The sequence below is a fragment of the Eubalaena glacialis genome, chromosome X (assembly GCF_028564815.1).
Source record: "Eubalaena glacialis isolate mEubGla1 chromosome X, mEubGla1.1.hap2.+ XY, whole genome shotgun sequence".
In the NCBI taxonomy this organism is placed as follows: domain Eukaryota; kingdom Metazoa; phylum Chordata; class Mammalia; order Artiodactyla; family Balaenidae; genus Eubalaena; species Eubalaena glacialis.
Window position 1 is genome coordinate 47,316,509 of NC_083736.1, and position 24,597 is coordinate 47,341,105.

At 47.4% G+C, this 24,597-nt stretch overlaps 1 protein-coding gene across 1 annotated transcript; it reads left to right on the forward strand.

Annotated features, from left to right (window-relative positions):
• Window positions 1-1,419: 1,419 nt before the first annotated feature.
• On the forward strand, window positions 1,420-22,640 carry GPR173 (G protein-coupled receptor 173). Its single transcript, XM_061178445.1, has 2 exons — window positions 1,420-2,156; window positions 19,804-22,640. Exon 2 carries the CDS (start codon window positions 19,901-19,903, stop codon window positions 21,020-21,022), a length of 1,122 nt encoding a protein of 373 aa, XP_061034428.1. The 5' UTR covers window positions 1,420-2,156; window positions 19,804-19,900; the 3' UTR covers window positions 21,023-22,640.
• The last annotated feature ends 1,957 nt before the right edge of the window (window positions 22,641-24,597 follow it).

Below are 24,597 nucleotides of genomic sequence, written 5' to 3' on the forward strand. Positions count from 1 at the left end.
TTCAGATATAATATTTTCATTATCACTCAGTTCAAAATATTTTCTAATTTCCATTGTGAATTTATATTTGACTCATGGGTTTTCCTTCCTCTCCAAAGCATAATGCCCAAACATAACAATAACCACCTGAGGGCCTTGTCAAAATACAGGTTTTGGAGCTTCATCTCAAACCTCCTAAATTAGTATTTCTGGGAGGTAGGCCTGGGGATCCACATTTCACAAACTCTATGGGGGTTCAGATGCAGGTGGATTGCAGGACCACAGCTTGGTAATGGAGCAAGGGTTTCCTAAGGGCAGAGAGCAAGTCTGATTCACCTACATTGCCAGTGCCCACCACTGGACCTAGCATACAGCCATGCTTAATAAATGAGTGAACTAATGAATGAGGGAAGAAAGAAAATAGAAGAAAATTGCTTATATCAAGAGAACTGGAATTCTTAAATGCTATAAATTAGGGGAACCACTATGGCATCATTTGGTCCCAATTTAATCTATTCAGGACAGAAGTATTTCTTCCTTGCCTTCGAACCTCTGCCTACAAGGCTTCCTCCTCCCCTGGCCCATTCTGCTGTCCTGGAACGTGGCCATAAGTATGGGTGCGTATCTGTCTACTGGCCCAGAGAAAGTAGGGGTGGCACGGGAGATGACGTCCTGAGAAGGGCTGTTCAGAGATGGGCAGCGCTCCCTGCCACGCCCCCGCCCCCGCCCCCACCCCCGCCCATCTACAGGCCTTGCTGGGAAAATGCCCATAGAACCCATTCTAAATAAGGTTGTCTATCCTACCTCTCAGAGCTTTAAGGATCCCTCCCAAGCGAAAGCTTTTGAGAAACTTCCACAGGACCTTTCTGCTCTGACCCCAACCGCAGATCCCCCCACCCCTGCCTCCTCTGCACTTGTAGCCCTCGCACCTCTCCCCACCTCCACGCATGCCTCTCTCCAGCATCTCAGAAAGGCCGGAGTCTGAATTCCCCAGGCAGCTATTGTCCTGGCAGCACAGCCGCCACGCCAGCATCCCCACCCAGTCGGCCAGCCAGCCAGCCGGCTGCTCCCCGGCCTCACCAGCCCCCCCTCCCCGCCCCGCCCCAGGGAGGACCAGGCTGGCGGCTGGGAGTCTCCCTGCCTGCTCAGCCTCCCTCCTTCCCTCCCTCTCCCTCCCTGCCTTCCTCCCTCCTCCGCCCGCCCCTGAGGCAGGGACCGTGCAAATCGAGGAGAGGGGGGACGGACAGCCCGGATGGGGTCCAGCTTAGTGCCCTGGGCTCCCCGCCGATGCCTTATCCAGGCTGGGTGTCCCCAGCATCTTGGGACCTAAATTTGTGTAAGCTGGGGTGCTTCCCAGGCCTGGAGGGTCCCTCCGGCAGGCCCACGGTGCCCCCGTTTTGCATCAGGACCCCCCCCTCGGATGCTCTGAGCCACCCTCCTCAACCCGGATCTAAAACCCGGGACACAGCTATCGGGCCAGCCTCTCTCTCCACCCCACCCCCTCTTTCTGGCGTCCATCCCCTCCCCAACTCCACCTCTGCTGCTGCCTCTGGCTGTGGACCTGCACCTCTTCCCCATCCCCGACAGGCCTGGGGAGCGGGGTGAGCCTGGATGAGAGCTCCCACAACCTGGGGCTCTCCCAGGCCATGGCCCCAGTGCTCCCAGGGAGGAGCCCCAGACCCTGAGCATCTGCTGGAGGTTTGGCAGAGGCCCCGCGGGGACCGTGTCTTCTGAGGACAAAAGGCGGCGGCCAGCGGGCAGACAGGGAGGGGGAAGGGGGGACCGGCAGCCAGGTGGGCAGACGGGTAGCAGGGGTCAGTGCTGGCCCCCCTCTCAGCTTGGCGGTGGCATGAAGATGGGGGTGGGAGTGTGTAGTTGGGGAAGCACCTGCCTGGACCCCCACCTGCCAGCTAGCTGGGCACCCCAAGGCTGTGTGCTGCCCACCTGGTGTTCCCCAACACCCCCAGCCCTGCCCAGTGCACTCCTCCAGTGCCTGCTTCCCCTGATGTCTGCGATTTAGACCAGCCCGGCTGTATCCACGGCAACAGAAGCAGGAGTGTCACTGGCTGCCAGATCACGAAGGGTCCCACAATGTGGCCTGGGCTGTGATTTATCCTGAGTGAGACAGCTTGAGCCCCCTCCCTCGATTCCAAGACAGCCCTGCTGAGAGAGCCTAGGTAAGTAGTCAGCATCGCTCCACCGAGGATGGGGGGCTGGGACTTCTGTCTCCCCACACATATTCCAGAGTCTCCATCACTGCCATGCTCTCTGTCTCTCTCTGATTCTGTTAGTCTCTCTCTCTTTCTGCTCCATCACAAGGGCTACTTGGGCACTCAAGCCTGGAGAGTCCTCTAGCCATCCCCATCTTCCTCAATCCCAAATGTCCCGTGAGGAAGGGAACCACCACCTGTTTCCCCATACAAGGTCTGTTTTTATCATTATGGTCGCATTTGAGCACGAGGCTGTGTTAATATTTCCTTGTGTGCTATCCGTGGAAGGCATGCCTGGAGCCCGGCTGTGCTCCCCTCACGATGCCTGCACCCTGGGCAGGCTCAGCCTCCTGCAGCTGCCTCCTCTCCCTCTCCCTCCTCCTCCACTCTCCGCCAGCTTCCTTGGCCAGCATGCAGGGTGTGTGTGTGTCTGCCTGAGTGTGTGAGCTGGCAGGTGAGTAGACGTGACAGAAAAGCTGCTCCCAGCCCAGACCACCCCCCACTCCTTGTTTCCTTGTTTCCTTCCTTCCTTCTTTCCTTCTTTCCTTCCTTCCTTCCCCTGTCTCTCCCCACAAGTAGCACAGACTTTTGCTCACTCACCAGGGAAGATACTGCTGTGATTTCCAGCTAGGGGGAGGAAGCCACTGTAAGGCTAAAAGGAAGGTGAGGTGGAGGTGGGGAGCACTTCCAGGCCCTAGACTGCCTGATGCCTTGGTGGAGGCAAGGACCATGCCACACAACACCCTGCAGGGGCCAGACACAACATGGTTGTCCCCACAGTGTGGGCCCCAGCCTTCATCCAAGGCTCTCAATCTCTGTTTCGGACTCCCATGTTGTGTCTGGGATTCCCCAGATATTATGGCCTTGTGGTCCCTCTGTCTGAAGCAGCAGGAAAGCCTGGTACATGGAGAACATGGATTCTCCAGGGACACCTCCCTCAACTACTGGCTCTGCAACTTTAGTGAAAGTGTGCTACTTATTGAACCTTGGTTTTCTCATCTGTCAAGGAGACTGGTAACCCTTCCTTCATGGCTGTGTGTAGTGACTAAATGAGTTGGTGCATGTAAGTAAAAGATGTGTATAGAAGTGGCCCTGAAGCAATGTCAGCAAAGCTCATGGTCAATATTGTTGCTGATTGTTCATGATTAATATTGTCATTAATTATTTGGGGGAAAGACTGGCCCCTCTTCTCCAGGGTCTTGGCTGAGATCTGGGGAGGGCAGCAGGTAGGTAAATGGGGGAGGGGAGGGGAGGAGGAGGCAAGAGCAACTCTGTGTTGTTACTCCTCATTTGTAAGGAGGAATAAGTGGTGGCTGTGGGCAGAGCCTCCTGCCCCCACCCTCTTCCAGGCTCCTTTCCTGCACTTGCCCCTGTCTGTGCACACACACACACAGAGGCTCTAGCCCCCGTGAGCTAGCAGAGGCCTGGCTTGCAGCCTGCAGCATTGCTGACTCTGGTGATGTATGCATCTCCCTGTTGAGGGGAGACTTGGCAAGAGTTTGGCCTGTGGTCAGTGGTTGGCAGGGCGTGGGGACAGGGCTGAAGCTTCTGAGATCACAGGGCTTCGGGTGTGGCCCATGCAGCAGCCAGAGCTGTGGGGGACGGGTCCCAGGGAGTTGCTAACATAGAGCCTGGGCTGGAGGGACAGTTGGGTCTGCTGGCTGGTTTCTGGGTGTGGAGATGTGGTGGAACACTGAGTGAGGGGTCAGTGGCTGGAGGAGAGTCCTCAAGGCCAGGGGAGCATTAGGAAGAGGGGAAACACTGAGGCCCAGAAGACCTCCTCTGTGGGAGCAGGGAGGGGTGGAATATATAGAGTAGGCTTATAGAGTAGACTTCTCTGAAGAAGCATTTGGTGCAGAAGGGAGAGAACCCCGCCTGTGGTCCAGAGGCATCTAGGCCTGAGCGTGGGTGTATATATGCAACTGAAAACATATGGCTGTGTGTGTCTGTCTGTTCATGGGCACTATGAATGTGTATGAGTCTGTGTGTGTTAGCAGGTCACATGATGGTGTGAAAGTGTGTGGGTGTCTGGGTAGGATGGTGTGTGTACAAGGGAGTGGGTATGACTTTGCATGTCTGTCTGGGTGAGCAAATGGGCATGTTGGATCCTGAGCCTGAGTGAGGGTGTGTTTCTCTGAGCCAATAGGCCTGTTGAATGTCTCGCTAAATATATGTATGTGGTATACATTTGTCTTTGAGTGTACATGTCTGATTGTATGTGTATGAGTGTGAGGGTTTCAGAATGCCTGGGTGTACATGTCCTATTAGGTGATTGCCCAGATATATCTGATTGTGTATATTTGTGTATGCCCCTGTGTGCATATGAATACAAGTGCATCTAAATGGTGTGTTTGTAAGTGTAAGGGCATGTGTATGTGTGTGTGTCCATGCATGTATGGGAGGGTAAGTGTGGGTACACATGCTTCTGCGTGGGTGTGCCTGTCATGTATATGTATGAGTAGGCCTGTGTGTGAATGTCTTTGTGGATTCTCCAGCATTTTGAATTATGTCTACGTCTTTGTGTGCATGTTTGAATACATATTATCTGTAGACAGACCCATGGGTCTACATCTGATTAGGGAAATGTTAGTGTAGATGGTCACACTAGTATAAGGAGAACTAATTGTGTGGGTAGGGGAGAGTGTGTGAATGCACATGTTTTGTGCATGAAAGTATGCCTTGTGGGTTTGCCTATGTGTGCACATTTGATTATATATATGGGTATGGCTGGGGGGGTGTACACCTTTAAATATATGCACAAAAGGCTGTGTGCATAGGTAAATGGCTGCATTCATGTATATGTCTAGTTGTGTTTGTGGGTACACTGTTGTGTGTGAGTGCATCTCTGAGTGTGGTGAGCATGAGTAACTACAACTCATAATACTTGGATGCCCCTGTCTCATTATGTATTTTGTTTGAATTTCTGAGTGAGTGTGAATGTGTGTGTGGAAATGCCTGTGAGTGACTGAGTGAATGTGTGTGTATATGCCAGTATGTGTGAACATCTAGCTGTGTGTGCACTTGAGTGAACATGTCTGTATATTTGCCTGTGTATTCACACACATCTAAGTGTATGTGTGTGTAAATATGCCTGGGTGTGTCTGTCTGAATGTATAGGTGGTGTCTGAACTGCACCAATTTGTATAGTTCTAATTATTTGCATATGTGTATTTGTGTTTATCTACCATTGTTTGTTCTGGAGCATATGTTGTAGAACAGTGTAAGTGAATGTACGTACACACCACTCTTGGCCTATAAATGCATTTGAGTGTGTGCGTGTGTGTGTGTGAGGTTGTCTTTGCATGTGTGTGTCTGTGATGAGTGTTAGCAATTCTTCTTGTGCAGATGTACAAGTGTGTGAGAATATATGACTATTCTTCCATGTGTGCATGAGTCTTCTTTTGTTTGCATATTTTCTCATATGGGTGTATGAACATGTGTCAACATAAATGGTGTGTGTAATTGTGTGAGTGTGTTTTGTAAGTACATTTGTGTCTCCATGTCTGATTCTGTGCCTGCAGGAATGAATGATGTACAAGCCTAAGTTCATGTGAATACGCTTATAGGTGTACATGCCCAGTTGTGTGTATAAGTCTATGTGTGTTAGAATGTCCATGTATGAGTACACCATCTAATTGACAAGCATGTGCACATCTGGGTGTTCGTGTGTGTGAGTACATCCTGGTGTGAGTATGTGTGAATATGCTTATGTGGTCGTGTCTGGGGCTGTATGTGTATACATTTGGGAGCTCACCTCTGTGTGTCATGTTTGTTCATTGTCTCACTGGGTGTGATACAGAGTCTGCCTGTCTGTGGACATATGTAAATATGCCTGTGTGTACACCTGTGTTTGTGAGTGAAAGTATGTCCTTCGTGGGCATTATGTCATGTGAGTATATGCTATGCATATATGTCTGTGTTTGAGAATAAATGGATGTGCATATGTGGGACCAAGTGCAGTGTGAGTGTGCACTGCTGTGGGTGTGCCTATTGTAGGGATGAGTGTAGGTATTTGTGCATGTGCCTGTCTCATGGTATGTATGTGAGAGAGGGAGAAAGATTTGGCCTTGGGCTTGTGCAGATAGGCCTTATCATTGAGAGGGTGATAAGGGAGGGTACTTATGAGTCTGAGTGATGCTATGTGTACCCCAGCGTGTATTTATGTGCCTGTCTGAAAGTCAGGTACCCTGCTAGACTATGTCTGGCTCTAATTGTGTAGACATCCTAGATGATGGAAGCCAAAACACTTGAGCAATCCATGACCCCCTTCTGGGGTTTCTCTGGCCTTGACCATGTGCTGGGCTTCTGTGAGGGTCTCAGGAGAATTCCTGTCATCATTCACAATCAAGAAGTAAGAACCAAAAATGACTGATATCCTACTAGGGAAGGGGGCCTGTGACCTCTTTAGAAAAGGATTTCTTGAAACACAAAGACCTCCTTTCCCATCCTCCCCCCACCATCAAAGGCCCAGGACAAAATGGCATTGTATGGTATCAAGGGTTGGTAAATGGTTTTCACACACAGCACCCAAGTTGTGCTATCCAGGGAGAAATCTGGATCTAAATGTGTATGTATAAGTGAAAAGTGAAGGTATATCCAGGTGGAGTGGGGTGTGTGTGTGGAGTGGGTGCTATATTTGATGAGAGAGAGAGAGAGAGAGAGAGGGAGAGAGAGAGAGAGAGAGAGAAGGGATCTGGGTTGCGTGTATGTGAGAGAGAGCCTGGGTGCTTCTGGGTAAGGTTTGAGTGTGAGACATTTGGGTGTATTTGAGAGGGATGAGTGTGGATGTGGGTGTGTGTGAATGGTGCATTTGTGAGGCACTATGAGACCATTGGCCTATTTCGGTGGAGGATGGTATAAGTAACACTTTGGGTGTGGCTGTGTGGGAATATGTGTGAGAATATATATATTTGAGGGGTATGTAGGTATGGGTGTATCTGGATGGCGCAAGAGAGAGTGGGGGGTTATCTAGATGATGTATGTTTTACAGTGTGGACCTATCTATGTTACGTGTGTAAGAGGGAGTGTGGGTGTTTCTGGGTAGAGTGAGCGTATGAAGGCGTATGGTCTATTGGGGTGGGGGCATTCAAGTGTGGGTATATCTGGATGGTGTGTAGGTGGGTGAGAGCACAAGTGTATCTAGGCAATATAAGTGTGTGATGGAGTTTATCTAGATGGTGTGTGTGTCTGTGTGTGTGTGTGTGTAAGAGAGAGAATTTGGGCACATCTGGGTGAAGGTGGGGTGTATGTGAGTGTGTATATAATTGGGAGTATCTGTGGATGCTGTGGGGGCTATATGTGAGTGAGGTGTGTGTGGTGTGTGAGAGAGCATGGGTATACCTGCATGGTGTGCGTGGAGTGTGGGTATTCTGGATGATAGTGATTAAGAGAGAGGGGGGAGCTGGATTGTGTGTATGTATAAGAGAGTGCATAGGTGTTTCTGAGTGTGGTGGGAGTGTGAGAGCATGAATGTATCCAGTGGGAGAAGTGTGTAGGTGTATCTGGATGGGGTAGAAGTGTTTGGGTTTGATTGGGTCAGGGAGTGAATGTGAGTGTTTTGGTATGTGGCTGGGTGTATCTGGATGATGTGTGAGAGAGTGTGGTACATCTGGGCTGATTGTGAGACAGTGTGTGGGTGTATTTTGGGTGGAGTGTGTTTGAATGTGAGTGCATCTGGATGGTGGCTGGGTGAGAGCACAGGTGTATTTGGGTGGTGGAGTATGTATTAAGGTATATCTGGATGGTGTGTTGTTAGAGCTTCGGTTGCATATCTGGGTATATGTGTACTTGGGTATGTGTGTGAGTGTGTGTATAACTAGATGAGGTGTGTGAAAGAGAGTTTGGGGGACATTACTGGGTGGGAAGTGTGAGTTTGGAATGTGGGGGCATCTGGGTGGTGTGGAGAGGATGAGAACATTGGATGTATTTGGGCAGTGGAGTGTCTGGGGAAGTGCACCTGGATGGCATGTATGAAAGTTGGATTATCTAGATGGGATGTGTGTGTGTGAATTTGCAAGTGTATCTAGATGGTAGTGGAGTGTATCTAGATGATGCATATGGGTGTGAATGTACCTCAGTGGTCCACATGGGATGAATCTGGATGTTGTGTGTATGTATGAGAGTGTGGATGTATCTGGCTGGGGCTGTGTGAGTGGGCTCTGTTTGTGTGTGTGTGTGTGAGAGAGGCAGAGATAGAGAGACAAAGAAAGAACATGAGAAGTGTGGGCATGTATGGATAGGATTTGTTTGTGAGTGGGTGTCTCTGGATTATGTGTAGGTGGGTATCTGTGCATGTGGATGTATTTGAATTGGGTGAGTGTGAGTATCTGGGTGGGGTGTAAGTGTAGTGTGTTTGAATGGTGTGTGTGTCATTGTAGGTGTATCTTGATACCACATGTGAAAGAGACTGTAGGTTTGCCTGGGTTGGGTATGAGGGCTCTGGGTTGGGAGTGTGTGTGAGTTTGGGTGTATCTGAATGTTGTATGTGAGAGTGTGGGTGTACTGAGTTGGAAGTTTGCTTAAAGTGTGGCTGTATCTCGGTGGAGTGCCTGTGAGTGTAGGTGTATTTGAGGTATGTGTGTAGTGTAGGTGTATTTGAGGTATGTGTGTATGAGGATGGGTGTGTCTAGATGGGATGTGTGTGAGAGAGTGTATCAGTATTGGGTGTGTGTGTGAGAGTGGGTGCATCTGAATGTGTGAGAAAGAGAATGTGTAGCCACCTGGGCTGGGGCGTGTGGGAGTGGGTATATCTAAGTAGGATGTGTGCGGTTCTCTCAGGATGGTGTATGGGAGGGAGATAGGGTATATCTGGGTGATGTGTGTGCATGTGAATATATGTGGGTAGTGTGTGTGAGAGCATTTGGGTATATCTGGGTGGGGAGAGTATCTGAGAATGTGGGTGCATCTGTATGTGAGTGTGGATTTATTTAGATGGTGTGTAGGTGGTATATGTGGGTGTTTTGTGTGTTTAGTAGTGTGGGTGTGTTTTGGTGGGGTGCATGATTGTGGGCGTTGTATGAATGTGTATATCTTTCCTGGGGCAAGATATACCTCTGCTGGAGTGTCTGTAAATGTGAGCATGTCCATGTTTGTGTATGTGTATGTGTGTAACTGTTTGTACCTGAGCCTGTCAGTACATGGCTTGTGTGTGCATGTGCTTGTGCTAAAGTAGTGTGTATCTGTATATGTGTATGAGGTGAGTGTGTTTCTACATGTGAGTAAGTTGGATCTGTAAGGTCTTGAGCCAGGCTCTGGGTTTACATCCTAATTCTGCCTTTATTAGCTGTGTGGCTTTGGACAAGTCACCTCACCTCAACTAAGCCCTAGTTTCTCATTTATAAAGTAGGGGTAATAATACTACCTATCTCATAGAGTGAGAATTGGATGAGTTAATATTCAAAAAGTGCTTTGGACTGTGCCTGGCACATAATGAGTCCTCTGTGCCATATAAGGTGTTACCCAGTACTATAATTGTCACATGCACCTATGTGTAGGTGACAGTATGTGTCTATCTGCAAGTGTGAACGGGGTAGTTTCTATGTATATTTGCCACATTATCAGTATCCACATGTATGTGTGAGAGAATGAGCAGATCGTGGGTGTATGTGAGGGTGTGTTTATACATAAAAGTGGGTTTGTACTTATATGTGTCCCAGTGTGTATATAAAACCATGGGTGTATGAGGATGGAAGTGTGGGTCTAGGAGGTTGATGGAAGAGGTTTGGCCCTGTGTGTATGCTTCCCAGCATACACACATCTGAGTGTATGAGTGCATATACCTGTATCTGTGGTAGTGCACAGTGCGTTTTTATCTGAATATGTAAACGGGTTTATAGTGGTCAGGATGTAAATGTGTGCATGTTGTGAGTGTCTATAAATGTAAGAAGGTTGGTATTCAGGTTTATATGTGATGATGTAGGTGGATGCGTGTGTGTGTAGAGGATTTATGCCTATATGGCCATGTACTAGGATGTGTGTATCTGTGTCATGTGAATGTATGTGTAGGTGTGAATGAGTGTGTCTGTGTTTATAAGCAGCAGTGGCTATGTGGGTGTGTATGTGTGAGTCTGCATTGCTTCACCTGCCTGCCTGCCTCTGTGTGTAGCAGTGAGCCTGAGCCATGTGTCTGTATGGGCGAGCAAGTCTGTACTGTGTGTATATGTATGTGTGCCAGGGCAGGGTTTGTATAAGATGGTAGGTTTTAATCTCTTAGTGTAAGAGCCTGGGGTGGGGAAGGGCCTGGATCTGTAGGATGTGAGCAGCACTTGCCCTGCGACTGAATGTCAAGTTCTTATATCTGTGCATACATGACTGTGTCTGAAAGCATATAGGTCCATACGATTTGGTCTGTAGGTGTATGTGTGTGCACGTGCCCATGTGAATGGCAAATGTATCGGTGCCTAGGCCTGTATTTCTATAGAAGGGTGGTTATATATGTGTGTGTGTGTTATATAAATCTTTGCATGATTTGCTGGTAAGTGGGCACCTATACACATGCCTCTTTCTGTGTAGAAGAGGTGTGTGTGTGAGCATCTGACTGCACTTATCAGCTGGGGTAAGTCTGGATGTGTGTGTAAATTTGAATCTCCATGTACACCTATGCCTGTGTGCTGTGTATCTGTTCATGTGTGCAAGTGTCCACGCAATACGACTAGCTGTGAATGTGTCAGGCACACAGAGAAGGTGAAATATTTGTATGGCACACTGTAGTAAACTTAAGAGGATTTAGGGGTACTGGGGTTTGGTGAAAAGAAATTCCTTACATTTTCTTTATATTATAAAAATTGTGGTAAGAAAAATTAAAATGCCAAGTTTTAGGAGAATTATTTAATATTGAATTTGTATGCAACTTTCAAATGAAATCTTTTCCAAATTTTTTCATAGTACACTTGAGCTCACTTCTGTAAACATAACTTTTTAATTCACTCGTGCAAATCTGTAGTGGTCAACATTCGTGCCCACTTGTTCTGCATCTTTGGTCATGACTGTCTTGATTTATTTTATGGTCATTTTCATCATGATTTGGTAAATCACTTGGTGCTGAGCGTAGATCCCTTATGCCAAGTTGTTGTGTTTCTTGGTAAAAACCCAAACAAAACAAATGAAGCAAATAACCATTGGTACTTTTGACACGGATATAAACTTCCATTGTGGCCTGCCTCTTCTTGATCTTGGAAGGCATGTTGTTGAAGGTAATACCCATTCCATGGAGGTTGTTTAGGCATAGTTTGCCCTAATGTCCTCATAATTAGCTTGAATGTATGAAATGTAGCAGCATGGTTGTGTAGGTCAGCAAAACTCACCTCAAAAGCATGAGCTTTGGGGTCATCAGGTATCATTTTGGTTTCTCTGAAGCATCAGGTGCAGTTTCTTGTGTTGAATATGGCTGGTGCTTTCACATCATACCAACCTTTCTTAACAAATGGAACAACTGCTTGTTCGTGCCTCCCTTTTTCACCTCCCTTTTATAACTCACTTGTTCTTGCTCTGCCCAGGCAGAGACCCAGGTTTTATGCTCAGAATAGCTACATAATCTCTTCTGTCTCTTGGTAGTCACCATCAACAGGAAACCCTTTGCCTAAGTGGCAGCAAATGGTCAAAGGGTATTTTTTAATTGATTAAAACTCTTTTCTCATCAATAATCTATAATTCTTAGTCTTTGAATTTTGTACTTCAAAGGTGAGATCCTTCTTTAAATCTAACACCTTTCTTTTCTTTCAGTCAAATGTGATGTTGAAATTTCTTGTAACAAATGCTCATGAATTTTGAATCCAACAGAAAATTTTCATTTTGAGTATTTAAAAATAATGATGAAGTTTTCCCCTAAGTAGACCTTGTTCTATTCATCCTAGTAAGTCTTCTTTAGTATTTAACTTATAATGCTAACTAAACAGCACCCAAGGAACCATACTTGACCTGATTTCTTCTAGGTTGAAGTTTGGCTTCAAATCCATAAACCTTGTCGGTATACTTTCATGTATCTTTGAGTGTCGAAAATTTTTGATGTAATTTTATTCATGTGCTCAAAGAGCCGTGTGTTGAAGCCAGTAAGCATCAAATCTGCGAAGTGAGAATCATTCACAGAGGAATGCTGAAATTTTTCTTTTAGCTCATAAATCCATTATAAAATCTTTACACACTTAGGCTTAAAACAATAGAAAGGGTGTACTGATTCCAGTGCTTCACAGAAAGCTGACAAGTGGGTGGGTAGTGCCTTGGATCTAATTAAATTCACCTGGCATCATTTACTCTGGAAGTTAGACCTTCAGGCAAACTTTTATAGGTTAAGGCTCCTCAGTGGATGACTCTCAGCATTTTCAGAACAAATTCCAGCTGTAAACTTCCTGCCATCACAACAGCAGCGCCAGTCCACAGATTTATGCAGAGTTTCCACAATATTTCAAAATATTTATGTATCACTTTGAATATTTCAACCTTAGTTTATTTTGGTGCTTCTGGCATTTCTCTTCAGGCTTTCTGACTAGTACTATAAACCAAGCACAGTTAATCAACATCCTGAGATACATCAATATAAAATGAAAACCCCTTTGATTCAGCAATCTTCTGGGTTAGTGTTATCTCGATGTCCTTTGACCTGTCACCAGTGTATCTCCTAACAGAAATAATTGAAAGTGGCCCCTGTCCTATTTCTTCTACCTTGTTGGTCTCAAATATAGTGTGGACAATTTCCCGGCAGACTGCTAACATATGAGATTCTACTGGGTGGGCATCTTAGCTTTACTTGTTAATTGTATAACCCTGTTACTAGCTGGTTGAACTCCATCTAAGAATGTTCTAACTCATCTCAAAAAAGAGCCCAGTTTCTTAATTTGCTCTTCCAGATGCTTCAAAAACTCCAAATCTTTCTCTGTGTGATAGAGTGTTTTGTGGTCAGTTGACCAACGTAGCCTACTGTGAAGGTTTCTGTTGATAACTTTTCCACACAAATTGGACATTTAGGCTGAGGAAAAGAGGGCTAACTGGGCAGCTGAACTCAAATTTGAGACAATCCTCATTAAATTGCTTAAATTAGGAACATCCTGGATTATTTTGGAGGGGAGACTACTGTGTTTGTCTTATGAGTCTCTTGATTTTCCAGCTTTAATCAAAAAGTCCTATTTGATGGGGAAAGAAATATCTTAAAAATTAAATCTACATGAATATAAAGTATTGAAGGGGTCAGCAGACTGATCCTTTGTGTGACCCTTTGTGACTTCTGAAAACTGATTTTTTCCAAAAATCAAGTTTTAGGTCTTCTGCATTTTTAAGCAGCACTCTGAGACAAACCCAGAAAGGCCTAGAGTTCCCTTTAATGAATCAATTCAATTCAACCATAGTCAGGCTGCACTCATTTACTGACAAATATTTTTACCTAAAAACAAAAGATAATAATTAATTATGAAATTAATTATGAAATCCCACCAAGAATCAGATTTGCCAAATTTTAAATATTAAAAGCCAGTAGCAAGTAATAAATAAGCAAAGAAATAATAAAAATGTTGTAATGTTTTAAAAAGAGTTCTTATCTTTTTTTAATTAAAAAAAATTATTTATTTGATTTATTTATTTTTGGCTGCGTTGGGTCTTCGTTGCTGCGCGTGGGCTTTCTCTAGTTGTGGTGAGCGGGGGCTACTCTTCGTTGTGGTGCGCGGGGGCTACTCTTTGTTGCGGTGCGTGAGCTTATTGTCGTGGCTTCTCTTGTTGCGGAGCACGGGCTCTAGGCACGCGGGCTTTAGTAGTTGTGGTGCGCGGGCTCAGTAGTTGTGGCACACGGGCTTAGCTGCTCTGTGGCATGTGGGATCTTCCCGGACCAGGGATCGAACCCGTGTCCCCTGCATTGGCAGGTGGATTCTTAACCACTGCACCACCAGGGAAGCCCAAGAGTTCTTATCTTTTAGAAATACTTACTGAAATTCTTATGGATGAAATGGCATAATAGATATGCTTCAGAATACTCTGGAAGTGGGGGAAGTGGGTGAGGTTATAGGTGAAACAAGACCCTATGAGTTGATCGTTAGTGAGTCTGGGTGATGGATGCCCTGAGGTTCATTACAGGATTCTTTCTACATTTTTGTTTGAAATGTTCTAGAAGAAAACATTTTTTTAATAAAGAAGCAACAATCAAGGAAATTAACAAAATTGTTATATTCTCTTTAGGAACACCTAATTCTATATAATAGTAATAACAGCTACAATCATACAGCCCTTCTATTTTCGTAGAAAAAATTGTGGAAAAATAAGAATGAGATCAAATTAAAAGAAAAACAAACATTGTACATGTATGGGCAAAGCCAAAAAACCTCACTGATGATGAACAACCAGTGGCAACCAAAGTAATAATCTGACTATCTGGGATATTTCGACAGGAAGCATTCCAGACATTTACAACCTCCCTTCTCACATGGTCCCCTCGAGCCCCCTCTTGCTCCAGCCCCAGACAGCTCTGCTAATGTTTCCACCTGTGTGTTCTGGAGTTGGCTGCTCTGTGCACTTGCACGGGTTTGTCTCTGGGTGTATACCTGTTGCAGGCTGTATATGTCAAGTAAGTATCTGGCTTGTGAGCAAGTTTGTGTGTGTATAGACGTCTGTGTGTGAGAGTGTATCTGTATACACTATATCTGGCTTTTTTCTTTGTGTTTGCTTGTGCTTGCATATTGCTAAGGGGTGTGTGTGTGTGTGTCTGTGTCTGTGTTGGAGCTGGTCTACTTCTCTGCATGAGTGAGCGTGTACATGAATGGGCATCTGTGTATACCTGTGCTAGGGTGTACACATCTGTGTTGGTGAGTGTGCATAATCTATGTGAGAGGTTTTGGATCAGTTGGTCTCTGTATGTTAGAGTGTGTTAGCGTATGTACATGTGTGTATATGTGAGCAGTTTTTTACTTGTCTGTTTTTTCTGTGGGTATCTGAGGGGCAGTCTGTGTATACATATGTGTGGCAGGGTTCAAGTGCATGTGAGCATGCTGGCGTATGTAAGTGACTGAGTGTTAACGTGTGTAACCATATTTGTATATGTGATGATATAGGTATGCCACTGTTTTCTTGCAGCTGTGTTGCAAGAGTTTAAATACGTGAGAGGATTTGAATAATCAGGTACACTGGGACAAAGGGTATATATGAGTCTACGTGTGAGTGACAATGAGTAGGTTTGTGTGTGTGTATCTGTCACGATTTGAAAGTTTGTGTGTATGTTAGGGGAGTTATAATTGTGGGTTTGTGGGCCACTGCACGTGTGTGTGTGTCTGTGCATATGAGCAATTCTCAGCCCTCTCATACCCAACACCCTCTTTTATGTAACATATTTTGTAACACCCCTTTACTATCTGGACATGAAGTTCTTAAATAATACAATCTCTCTGCATATATAATTTCAAAAGAAAATTCATATAGTATTTTATACAATAGCCACATTATATTAACTCTAATATAAATAAATAAGAAATAAAAGTGACTTATAAGAAAATAATTTGCATTTCAATATGGAAATGCTTGGGCATGACACTCCCCAGGAGATTCAGTGAATTAGAAGCTTGTAACATAACGAGTAAATGTGGATTTAGGAGAAGGGAAAAATCAGAAGCTGCCCCTTGTACGAAGTGCAGGCAAATGACAGGCAAAGGCCTAGGGGTGAGAGTTTCCGAAATACTGAACAACTCAAGGAAAGTGCTCCACAAAACAAAGTACAGTCTCTAGACTTACATGACAGCCACATTCCTGGATAATTCAGGGTATATTAAATCAAAGGAACAACTGTGTTTAACTGTGAAATAGAGTTAGATTCTAGGTTCAGTTCATTCCAAGTCCAAAATCCTATGGGATGAGGGACATATGTTGGCTGTGTAAGACTGCCCCGCAGGTCACTGGATGGCCAGCATCCTCGCCCAGGACCCCAAATGTTGGAAGGACACACCCAGCACTGTGGCAACCAAAAATGCTCCTATAAATTTCCAAAATGTCCCCTAGGGGGCAGTAATGCCTTTGTTGAGGACAAAGCACTGGTGTTTAAGCAGGGTACACTGTGCCTGTGTGAATGAGGCGGCATACACGATATACCGTGTGTGTGTGTGTGTGTGTGTGTGTGTGTGTGAGTGCCGTGTGTGCACACCAGTGCCCCTGTGTGTGAGCTGGTTGCTGTCCACGGGTCTCTATAGGAGTAGCCTATGTGTTTGTGAGTGTGTGTGTAGGTGTCTGTGTATCTCTAAGGGCATCTGAGCACGAGCAGGTGTGTACGTGTTATGTGTGTGCACACACATCCTTAGTCTCGGATGGTCCTGGGCTGTGGCTGCCAGTCTATGCTTAGAAGAACACTCTCCTCACTTTTTATATAATCACCCCAGCTTTCCAGGCAACACCAGAGTTTTGTTTGTTTGCTTCTATTGTTTTATGGTTTTTTGTTTTGTTTTAGTGTTTGTTTTTGTTTTCACTGAGACTCTGGGCTACACATTATCCACCTTCTCGGTCTTAGTGTGTCTCTCTGTGTCTCCCTCTCTCTGTCTCCATCTTTATTTCTGCCTCTCTCTGTCTCTGTCTCTGCCTCTGTCTCTGTCCCCTCTTTATCTGTCTCTCACTCCCCGTCCCTGTCTATTTCTCTATATCTTTCTCTCTTTATTTCCTGGCATTATCCCTCTCCTTCTATCTCTCTGTCTCTGTCTCCCTCCCTCCTTCCCTCTCTCCCTCTGTCTTTATTTTTTCTGTCTCTATTTTTTCTCTCTTTCTGTCTCTATTTCTCTCCCTTGTCTGTCTCTTGCACTTTCTCTCTCTGTGTGTGTGTGTGTGTGTGTGTGTGTGTGTGTCTTTTTTCTCACTTTATCTCTTCTTCCTCTTTCTGTCTCTATTTCTATCTCCTCTTCTCTGTGTAAGGCTCTCTCCTTTCTCTGTGTATTTCTCCCACCCCTTCCCTCCCTCCCTCCTATGTCTCCATCTGTCTGTCTCTCTTTCTCTCTCTCTCTGCTCCTCTCTCCTTCTTTGTCACTCGTGTGTCTCTCTGACTCTGTCTTACATTCTCTCTGTCTCTATCACTTCCTCCCTGCCTCTCCTCAAGGCTAAGGAGTGTGTGTGTGTGTGTGTGTGTGTGTGTGTGTGTGTGTGTGTGTGTGCATATTTACACTCACCCAGCTATTGGCTGGTCCACAGTTGTGTGGGAGCTATGAAGCCTTGAGGGGCTGAAGGGGCCCACCAACTCCGCTTCTCTCAAGCCCCTGCCCTAGCACCTTCTCTTGGCCCACTGGCACCAGCTCTGAGACTTTGGGGTGCCATCAAAGTCTGGCCCCAGATGGCTGTGGCAGGCCAGGCTGGATTGAGCTGGGAAACAGTGCAGAGGGGAGCCGTTTTCCTGGGAGGGAGGAGGTAGAAAGACATCCACTCAAGCCCCACCTCCCCCAACTTCAAGCCCATCCCAGTCCCAGCAGGAGTTCTGAGCTTCTCCAGCTTCTGCCTTGCTGCCTCTCCTCAGGGAACTGCCCTGCCACCTTGTCACACCCCACACCCAGCCCGCACACACTAGGAGCTCTCCTGCTTCCCCCCAGGTTTTGCCTGTGCTGTCCCATTCACTCACTGCCCAGACAGCTCTCTCAGCAAATCCTACCTGGACGCCTCCAGGCAGCCCTCCCTGAGCCACCAGCCCCTCTAGTCCCTCAACCAACTGATTTGACAGCTTTTGACTGAGGGCCTACAATGGGCTGTGCACTGCTCTTCTAGAGGAGAGTGTGTGAGTTGATAATCCCTACCCTTGTGGAGCTTTCCTTCTAATAGGGAGAGGCAGGTAATAAACCAAAATTTTAAAGTAAATATTTTATAATAACTATAAATGGAGTATAACCTTTAAAATTGTGAATCACTGTGTTGTCCATCTGTAACTTACATAATACCGTACATGAACTATATATCAATATTAATTAATTAATTAAAACAACTATTTAAAAAGTAAATTATATAGTACATTAGAAGAGAGAAATTCTAGGAAGAGAAGCAAAGCAGGGCAAGAGGCACGGGGGTGCTGTTATTCCTCACCTGGATTACTGCAAGAGCCTCCTAAGTAGTCTCCCTACTTCCACCTTTGCCTCACATGATCTGTGCTCCTCACCGCAGCAAGCAGGAGCCCATTCAATCCTGAGTCATATCACATCTCGCCTCTGTTCAAAACCGTCCCACAGCTCCCATCTCACTCAGAGTAAAAGTCACAGTCCTCACCATGGCCTATGTGATCTGGCCTAACCACCTTTCTGACCTCACCTCTTACCACTTTCCCCTCACTCACTCTGTTCTACCCTCTTCCTTGCTCTTCCTCAAATGCACCACATGCAGTCTCACCTCAGGGCCTTTGCTCTGGCTGTTCCCTCTGCCTGGACTTCTCTTCCCCCAGATGTCCACATGGCTCACTCTCTCACCTCCTTCATGTCTTTGCTCAGATGACACCTCCTCCATGAAGCCTTCCCTGTCCACCTCATCTAAAACTGCACTTCTCTCACCCTTAGCACTTCCTATCCCCCTTCCCTCCTTTATTTTTATTTTTAGGAACCTATCATCATTTGACCTAGTATACTTCACCTATGTATCTTCTTTATTGTCTAGAATATCAGCTTCACAAGGGCGGGGATCTTTGTCGGTTTATTTCACAGCTGTATCACCAGTGCCTGGCATGCAGTAGGTGCTCAATAAATAGTTTTTCAACAAATGAATACACACAAGCATACCTACGTCTTTATATTCACATATACTCTCCACTTCACTTAAAGTAAAAACCCAAGTCCTTGTCATGGCCCACAGCCCTGCACGATCTGGCCCCAGACCCCTCTGTGAATTCACCTTCCACTGTCTCTCTTGCCACCCTGGTCCAACCACACTGGTCTTCCCATTGTTCCACGAGCATGCTAAGCACATGCTTGGTTATGAATAAAGAAACCTATTTAATGAGTGGCTACCAGCATTAACCAAAAAAACTGTGAAACAGAATAGAAACTAGGTACATTATACATAGGATCTGTACTGTTTTGTGAAACTTTTGGTTCAGCTCTATGTACACATGCTTGTATGTGTACCAGGCTGTGATGTAAAATGTATTTCTTACTATGGGTGGCAGTTTAAAAAGTTTGAAGAACACAAACTTTGGGCTTTGCAAAGGGAGAGAAGAGCCGCACCAACATCCCCATCCCACAGACCCACCAATGGAGGAAACAGGTAACCGAGGACATCCAGAGAGGCGAAGCACCTCCTCACCCAGCAAGGAGGGAGGAGGAGCAGCAGTGGGCCAGGGGCAGGGCCTGACACCAGCCGGGGAATAAGTGGGGAGGCCACCTAGACATACTAACACTGCCCTTTCTGTTTCTTCCTCACCTTTCCTTTCCACCTGTTTCTCACTGTCTCTTTTTCTTGTGTTTCTCTCCGTCCCTCCCTACGCCCTCCTTATTTCCCCCACTTCCTGTCTCTCTGGTTCTGTCTCTCTCCCTATCTCTTCTCTTTCTCATCCCCTCCATTTCTGTCTCAATTTGTGTCCATTTTCTATCTCTTTGTTCTGTCCTTTCTCACTCTGTCTCTGTGCCCCTGTGTGTGTGTTTTCTCTCTGTCTCTTTCCTGCCCTCATATCTCTGTCTCTCTGTGTCTGTGTCCTCATTTGCAGGTGCAGCCCAGCAGGACAACTGATGGAGTCCCCCGGGGCCCAGCGAGTACCGGACTGGCTGACCCCATAGGGTTGGGAGCAGCCCCTGCCCCTCAGTATGGCCAACACCACTGGAGAGCCCGAGGAGGTGAGCGGCGCACTGTCTCCGCCATCAGCATCGGCTTACGTGAAGCTGGTGCTGCTGGGACTGATCATGTGCGTGAGCCTGGCGGGCAATGCCATCTTGTCCCTGCTGGTGCTCAAGGAGCGTGCCCTGCACAAGGCTCCTTACTACTTTCTGCTGGACCTGTGCCTGGCTGATGGCATACGCTCTGCTGTCTGCTTCCCCTTTGTGCTGGCTTCTGTGCGCCACGGCTCCTCATGGACCTTCAGTGCGCTCAGCTGCAAGATTGTGGCCTTTATGGCTGTGCTCTTTTGCTTCCATGCGGCCTTCATGCTGTTCTGCATCAGCGTCACACGCTACATGGCCATCGCCCACCACCGCTTCTACGCCAAGCGCATGACACTCTGGACATGCGCAGCTGTCATCTGCATGGCCTGGACCCTGTCTGTGGCCATGGCCTTCCCACCTGTCTTCGACGTGGGCACCTATAAGTTCATCCGTGAGGAGGACCAGTGCATCTTTGAGCATCGCTACTTCAAGGCCAATGACACGCTGGGCTTCATGCTTATGTTGGCTGTGCTCATGGCAGCCACACATGCTGTCTATGGCAAGCTGCTCCTCTTCGAGTATCGACACCGCAAGATGAAGCCCGTGCAGATGGTGCCAGCCATCAGCCAGAACTGGACATTCCATGGCCCTGGGGCCACCGGCCAGGCTGCTGCCAACTGGATCGCTGGCTTTGGCCGTGGGCCCATGCCACCAACCCTGCTGGGTATCCGGCAGAATGGGCATGCAGCCAGCCGGCGGCTGCTGGGCATGGACGAGGTCAAGGGTGAAAAGCAGCTGGGCCGTATGTTCTACGCGATCACACTGCTCTTCCTGCTCCTCTGGTCACCCTACATTGTGGCCTGCTACTGGCGAGTGTTTGTGAAAGCCTGTGCCGTGCCCCACCGTTACCTGGCCACCGCTGTTTGGATGAGCTTCGCCCAGGCTGCCGTCAACCCGATCGTCTGCTTCCTGCTCAACAAGGACCTCAAGAAGTGCCTGAGGACTCACGCCCCCTGCTGGGGCACAGGAGGTGCCCCGGCTCCTAGAGAACCCTACTGTGTCATGTGAAGCAGGCTGGTAGGCAGACAGGCAGGGAGAAAGTCAGGGCCACCATGATGGGGCCAACAGAAGGGGAGAGGTGGGGCTCCATACAGGAGCCTTTCTTTCTGAGCTCCAGCCCCAGCCCCTCAAACCACCTGGAATCTAGGCACCTTTGCCAGCACCTCCCCAGGGTTGGGGACTGGGTGGGGGACTAGGAAAGAGGCATTTCTAGTTCTGTGGGGCCCGTCTCCACCATCTCCTTCTCCACTTCTACAATCTCTCTCTCTCTCCCCCCCCCCACCTCTCTCTCTCACACACACACAGAAGTGTCAATTCAGAAAAAAAAAACTGAAAATGCAGGTTTTTCTACTCACAGCTGAGGAGACAGGCTTTCTTGCTTTAATGTCTCTCCTCTGACATTGTCCAGAAGGGGGAAATTTGTCCTGTAAAATAGACGTCCAGAGCCCTTATTGTCCCCTCTGCTCCCACGTACCCTCCCCTTCCAAGTCCTTTAGCAAGGCCTGGATGTTTAGGGAGAAATTGACCTGCTGACAAGAGGGACCGAAGGGCATGCTGGGTTCCCAGGGAGCAAGGAATGTTTAATTGCTATGTTGTGTGCAATGTTGTTTTAGGCTAACCCTGGTCCCAAGCCCGGTCTTTTCTCTGTCCCCACCATGTCCAGACCTCCCAAGTGTTTCTTGAGCATCTGTTTGAGAAGCCAGGAGGGGAGGGAGAAGGGCTTCTGGGATGGGACCAGGTTAGGTGAAGAGCAGGATGTGAGTACACGCCTTGAGCTGAAGAGACCCCAGCTTGGCTGCATTCTCTCAAGCTGCTTCCTGGATCCCCGTCCCCCAACTCTTCTTCTTGAGGATGGAAATCCACTCCAACCCCACCGGGGTTGATGTGGGTGCCATACAGGCAGGAGCAGCCCCCTACCCCATGGAAGTGTAGGGAGAAAGTCAAACTCTCCAGAATGGCTGGATCCCAAAGGCTGGGGTCAGAGCGGAATTCAACCCCAGAATTGTCTCCTGAGTTCATGATACTCTCCTGAAGATGAAAATTCTTTGAGGGCCTTGGTAAGTCATAGTGGTATGAACTCCAAGGCACTGTGGACTTGAGTCCATTCCTCTCTGACCTCTTTTTGTCCCCCTCAAGCCTCAGGAGCCTCAAGCCCCTCTGTGGTAACCCTTGGCCTTCTGGGCCCTCAGCCCCCAACTTCCTTGCGCTGAACAGCCCTTCCCCTCTTCCTCCCTCCACCATTACTTCCACCCCAAGTGGAGCAGACTGCAGCCAGATTCCCCAGGTGGGAGATCCCAAGCCTCCTTCCCAGGGCAGAGTCCACTCTGGGCTCCCATCAAGTCTTACGGACTGGTGAGCCAAACTGGCATTCTTTGCCTGGTCTTGCCCAAGTTCTCTGTCCCCCTCTCATCTCCTGGGAGAGAGGGAGATCTGTATTTATCCACCCCCTTTCCCTTCCCTACAGAAGCCCTTGTCCTACACTCCCTCCCTACTCCAAGACAGCTCCAGAACTGGGCAAGCCTTGACCCAAGAGGGATGGAGAAGGTACTCTAGGCAGGAGAGACATGAATGAGCCTGGCTATGGAGTGGCCCTGGAAAGGCAGGCCAGAGTGGCTGAGAGGCTGGGGGTGGGGGGTACCTGTTCTCTCAGTGATAGTGATGGGGGTGCCTTTCAGGGGGTGGGGTGGGGGCACCACAGGGGTGGGGGTAGATAGGGTACATTCAGGAGGATTTTCCTCCATTTCCTTTTTCTAACTGCGTGGATTCACCATTGGATTTTGTAAATGGAAAACTGAAATGAACAATGCTATATTGGATGTTTTCTCTTTCTGTGTGTGTGTGTGTGTGTGTGTCCTGTCTGTGTGACTACACGTGGGGAGGTATGGTCAAGTGAGACAGTGTGTCTGCGTGACTTTGTTGGGGGGCACTCCTGCCTGGGGCACACATGTGAGCAAATGCCTGTATGTGGAGACATATACAGTGCACATGTGCACACATGTACACATATGCACCTAATTGAGAGGGGACAAAATAGAGTATGTGCCTGCAGCAAGAAGTAGAGTGGTCGGAGAGATGGAACTTGAAAACGGTACGTATGTATGTAGCAAGAGGGTAGACTCCCATCTCATAAGATTTTCCTCCCTTGGCCCAGGCTCTGAACACGGGGGACAGGATACTTGAGTACCCCATCTCTTTCCAAAGCCTGGAGCCCCCAGGTACCACTCCCAACTCCTGTATCAGTCTCCTCTCAAAAAGCCAGATAAGGTGTTCCTGAAAGTGGACCACCATGGAGAATGGGGACTGGGAATTGGGGATCAAACTTGGGGGGAACTATTGGGGTTAGGTAATGCCCGCCCCCCCCACACACAAATAATGGCTTCTGGAGGGACTGCTCAGTCTGGGATAGGAGCCCTTCGGAAGGGTCCACTGTATACAGCTCGGATTTTGGTAAGCTTTGATTAAATTCAGAGGGAGGGATGTCACAGGGGGAAAAAAAAAAAAAGCCTGGGAGTCTCCCCAGCCAGCCTGTTCCCTGGGCACTCAATTACTCTCTCGGATGCACAGAATTGAGTTGACCATACTCCTCAGTTCTTGGCACACTATATCATCATTGGTCCATATGAGGCCCTTATATTTTTTATTTTGTTTTGTTTTGTCCCTTTCATCACCCATCCCTGATCCCATGCCCCTTTCCACATAGGCACCCACTCTCGTGTATTTAACGTATGTCCTTCCAATCCACCGTTCATGTGTTTATTTACATATATGTGTATCTGTGAAAAATGTATGGTATTGTTATGTGTTTTAATTTACATAAACAGTATTGTACTATAAATCTTGTTCTGTTTCTTTCTTCACTCAACATTCTGTTTTTGAGAGATCCAGCCATGTTGCCGTATGTAGACCTAATTCATTCTAGTGGTCCATCTTATACATGTATCACATTTTTCTTATTCATTCCCCTGGGTGATGGGTCTCTAGGTTGCCTCCAATCCTCTGCTACCACAACAAGCCTGCAATGGGCAGTTTCCTACATGTCTTTTTAGGGACTCCTTATTTACAGGAGAGGAAACAAGCTCAGAGAGAGGCAGTGATTTGGTCAGGGTTTAAGTGAGGAGCAGATCCTTGACGCGAATCCCACACCTAAGCCAGAACCCCACCACCGTGCCTCACGAGAGACCATCCAGCTGGCTCCCCAAAATCTAAAATAGAATTAAAAACAGCGTACACTGAGGAAATGGAAAGGAAAGGATGGGAAGGAGAAGTATGGAGTCGATGAAGAGATAGAAAGTCCTAGAAAGATCTAGCAGATGAACTGAATCACAATCATTTTCATGACGCAGAGGAAGTTACTTTTTTTGGTGCAATTATTATTGCTAGAGCTATTTTGCAGAAATGGGAAACGCCACGTCAAAACCTGGCCCCAAACCAAAGACCCTCGATTTCTAAACCCCAGGTTCCTTGAGTGCCACCCGAGCCCCGAGTTCGCCGCCTCCGAGTTCGCCGCCGCAGGGGCGAAAGCCAGGGCTGGGGCAGGGGCAGATTTAAGAAGTGCGTAGTTGCTGACGGGGAGGGGAGAGGAG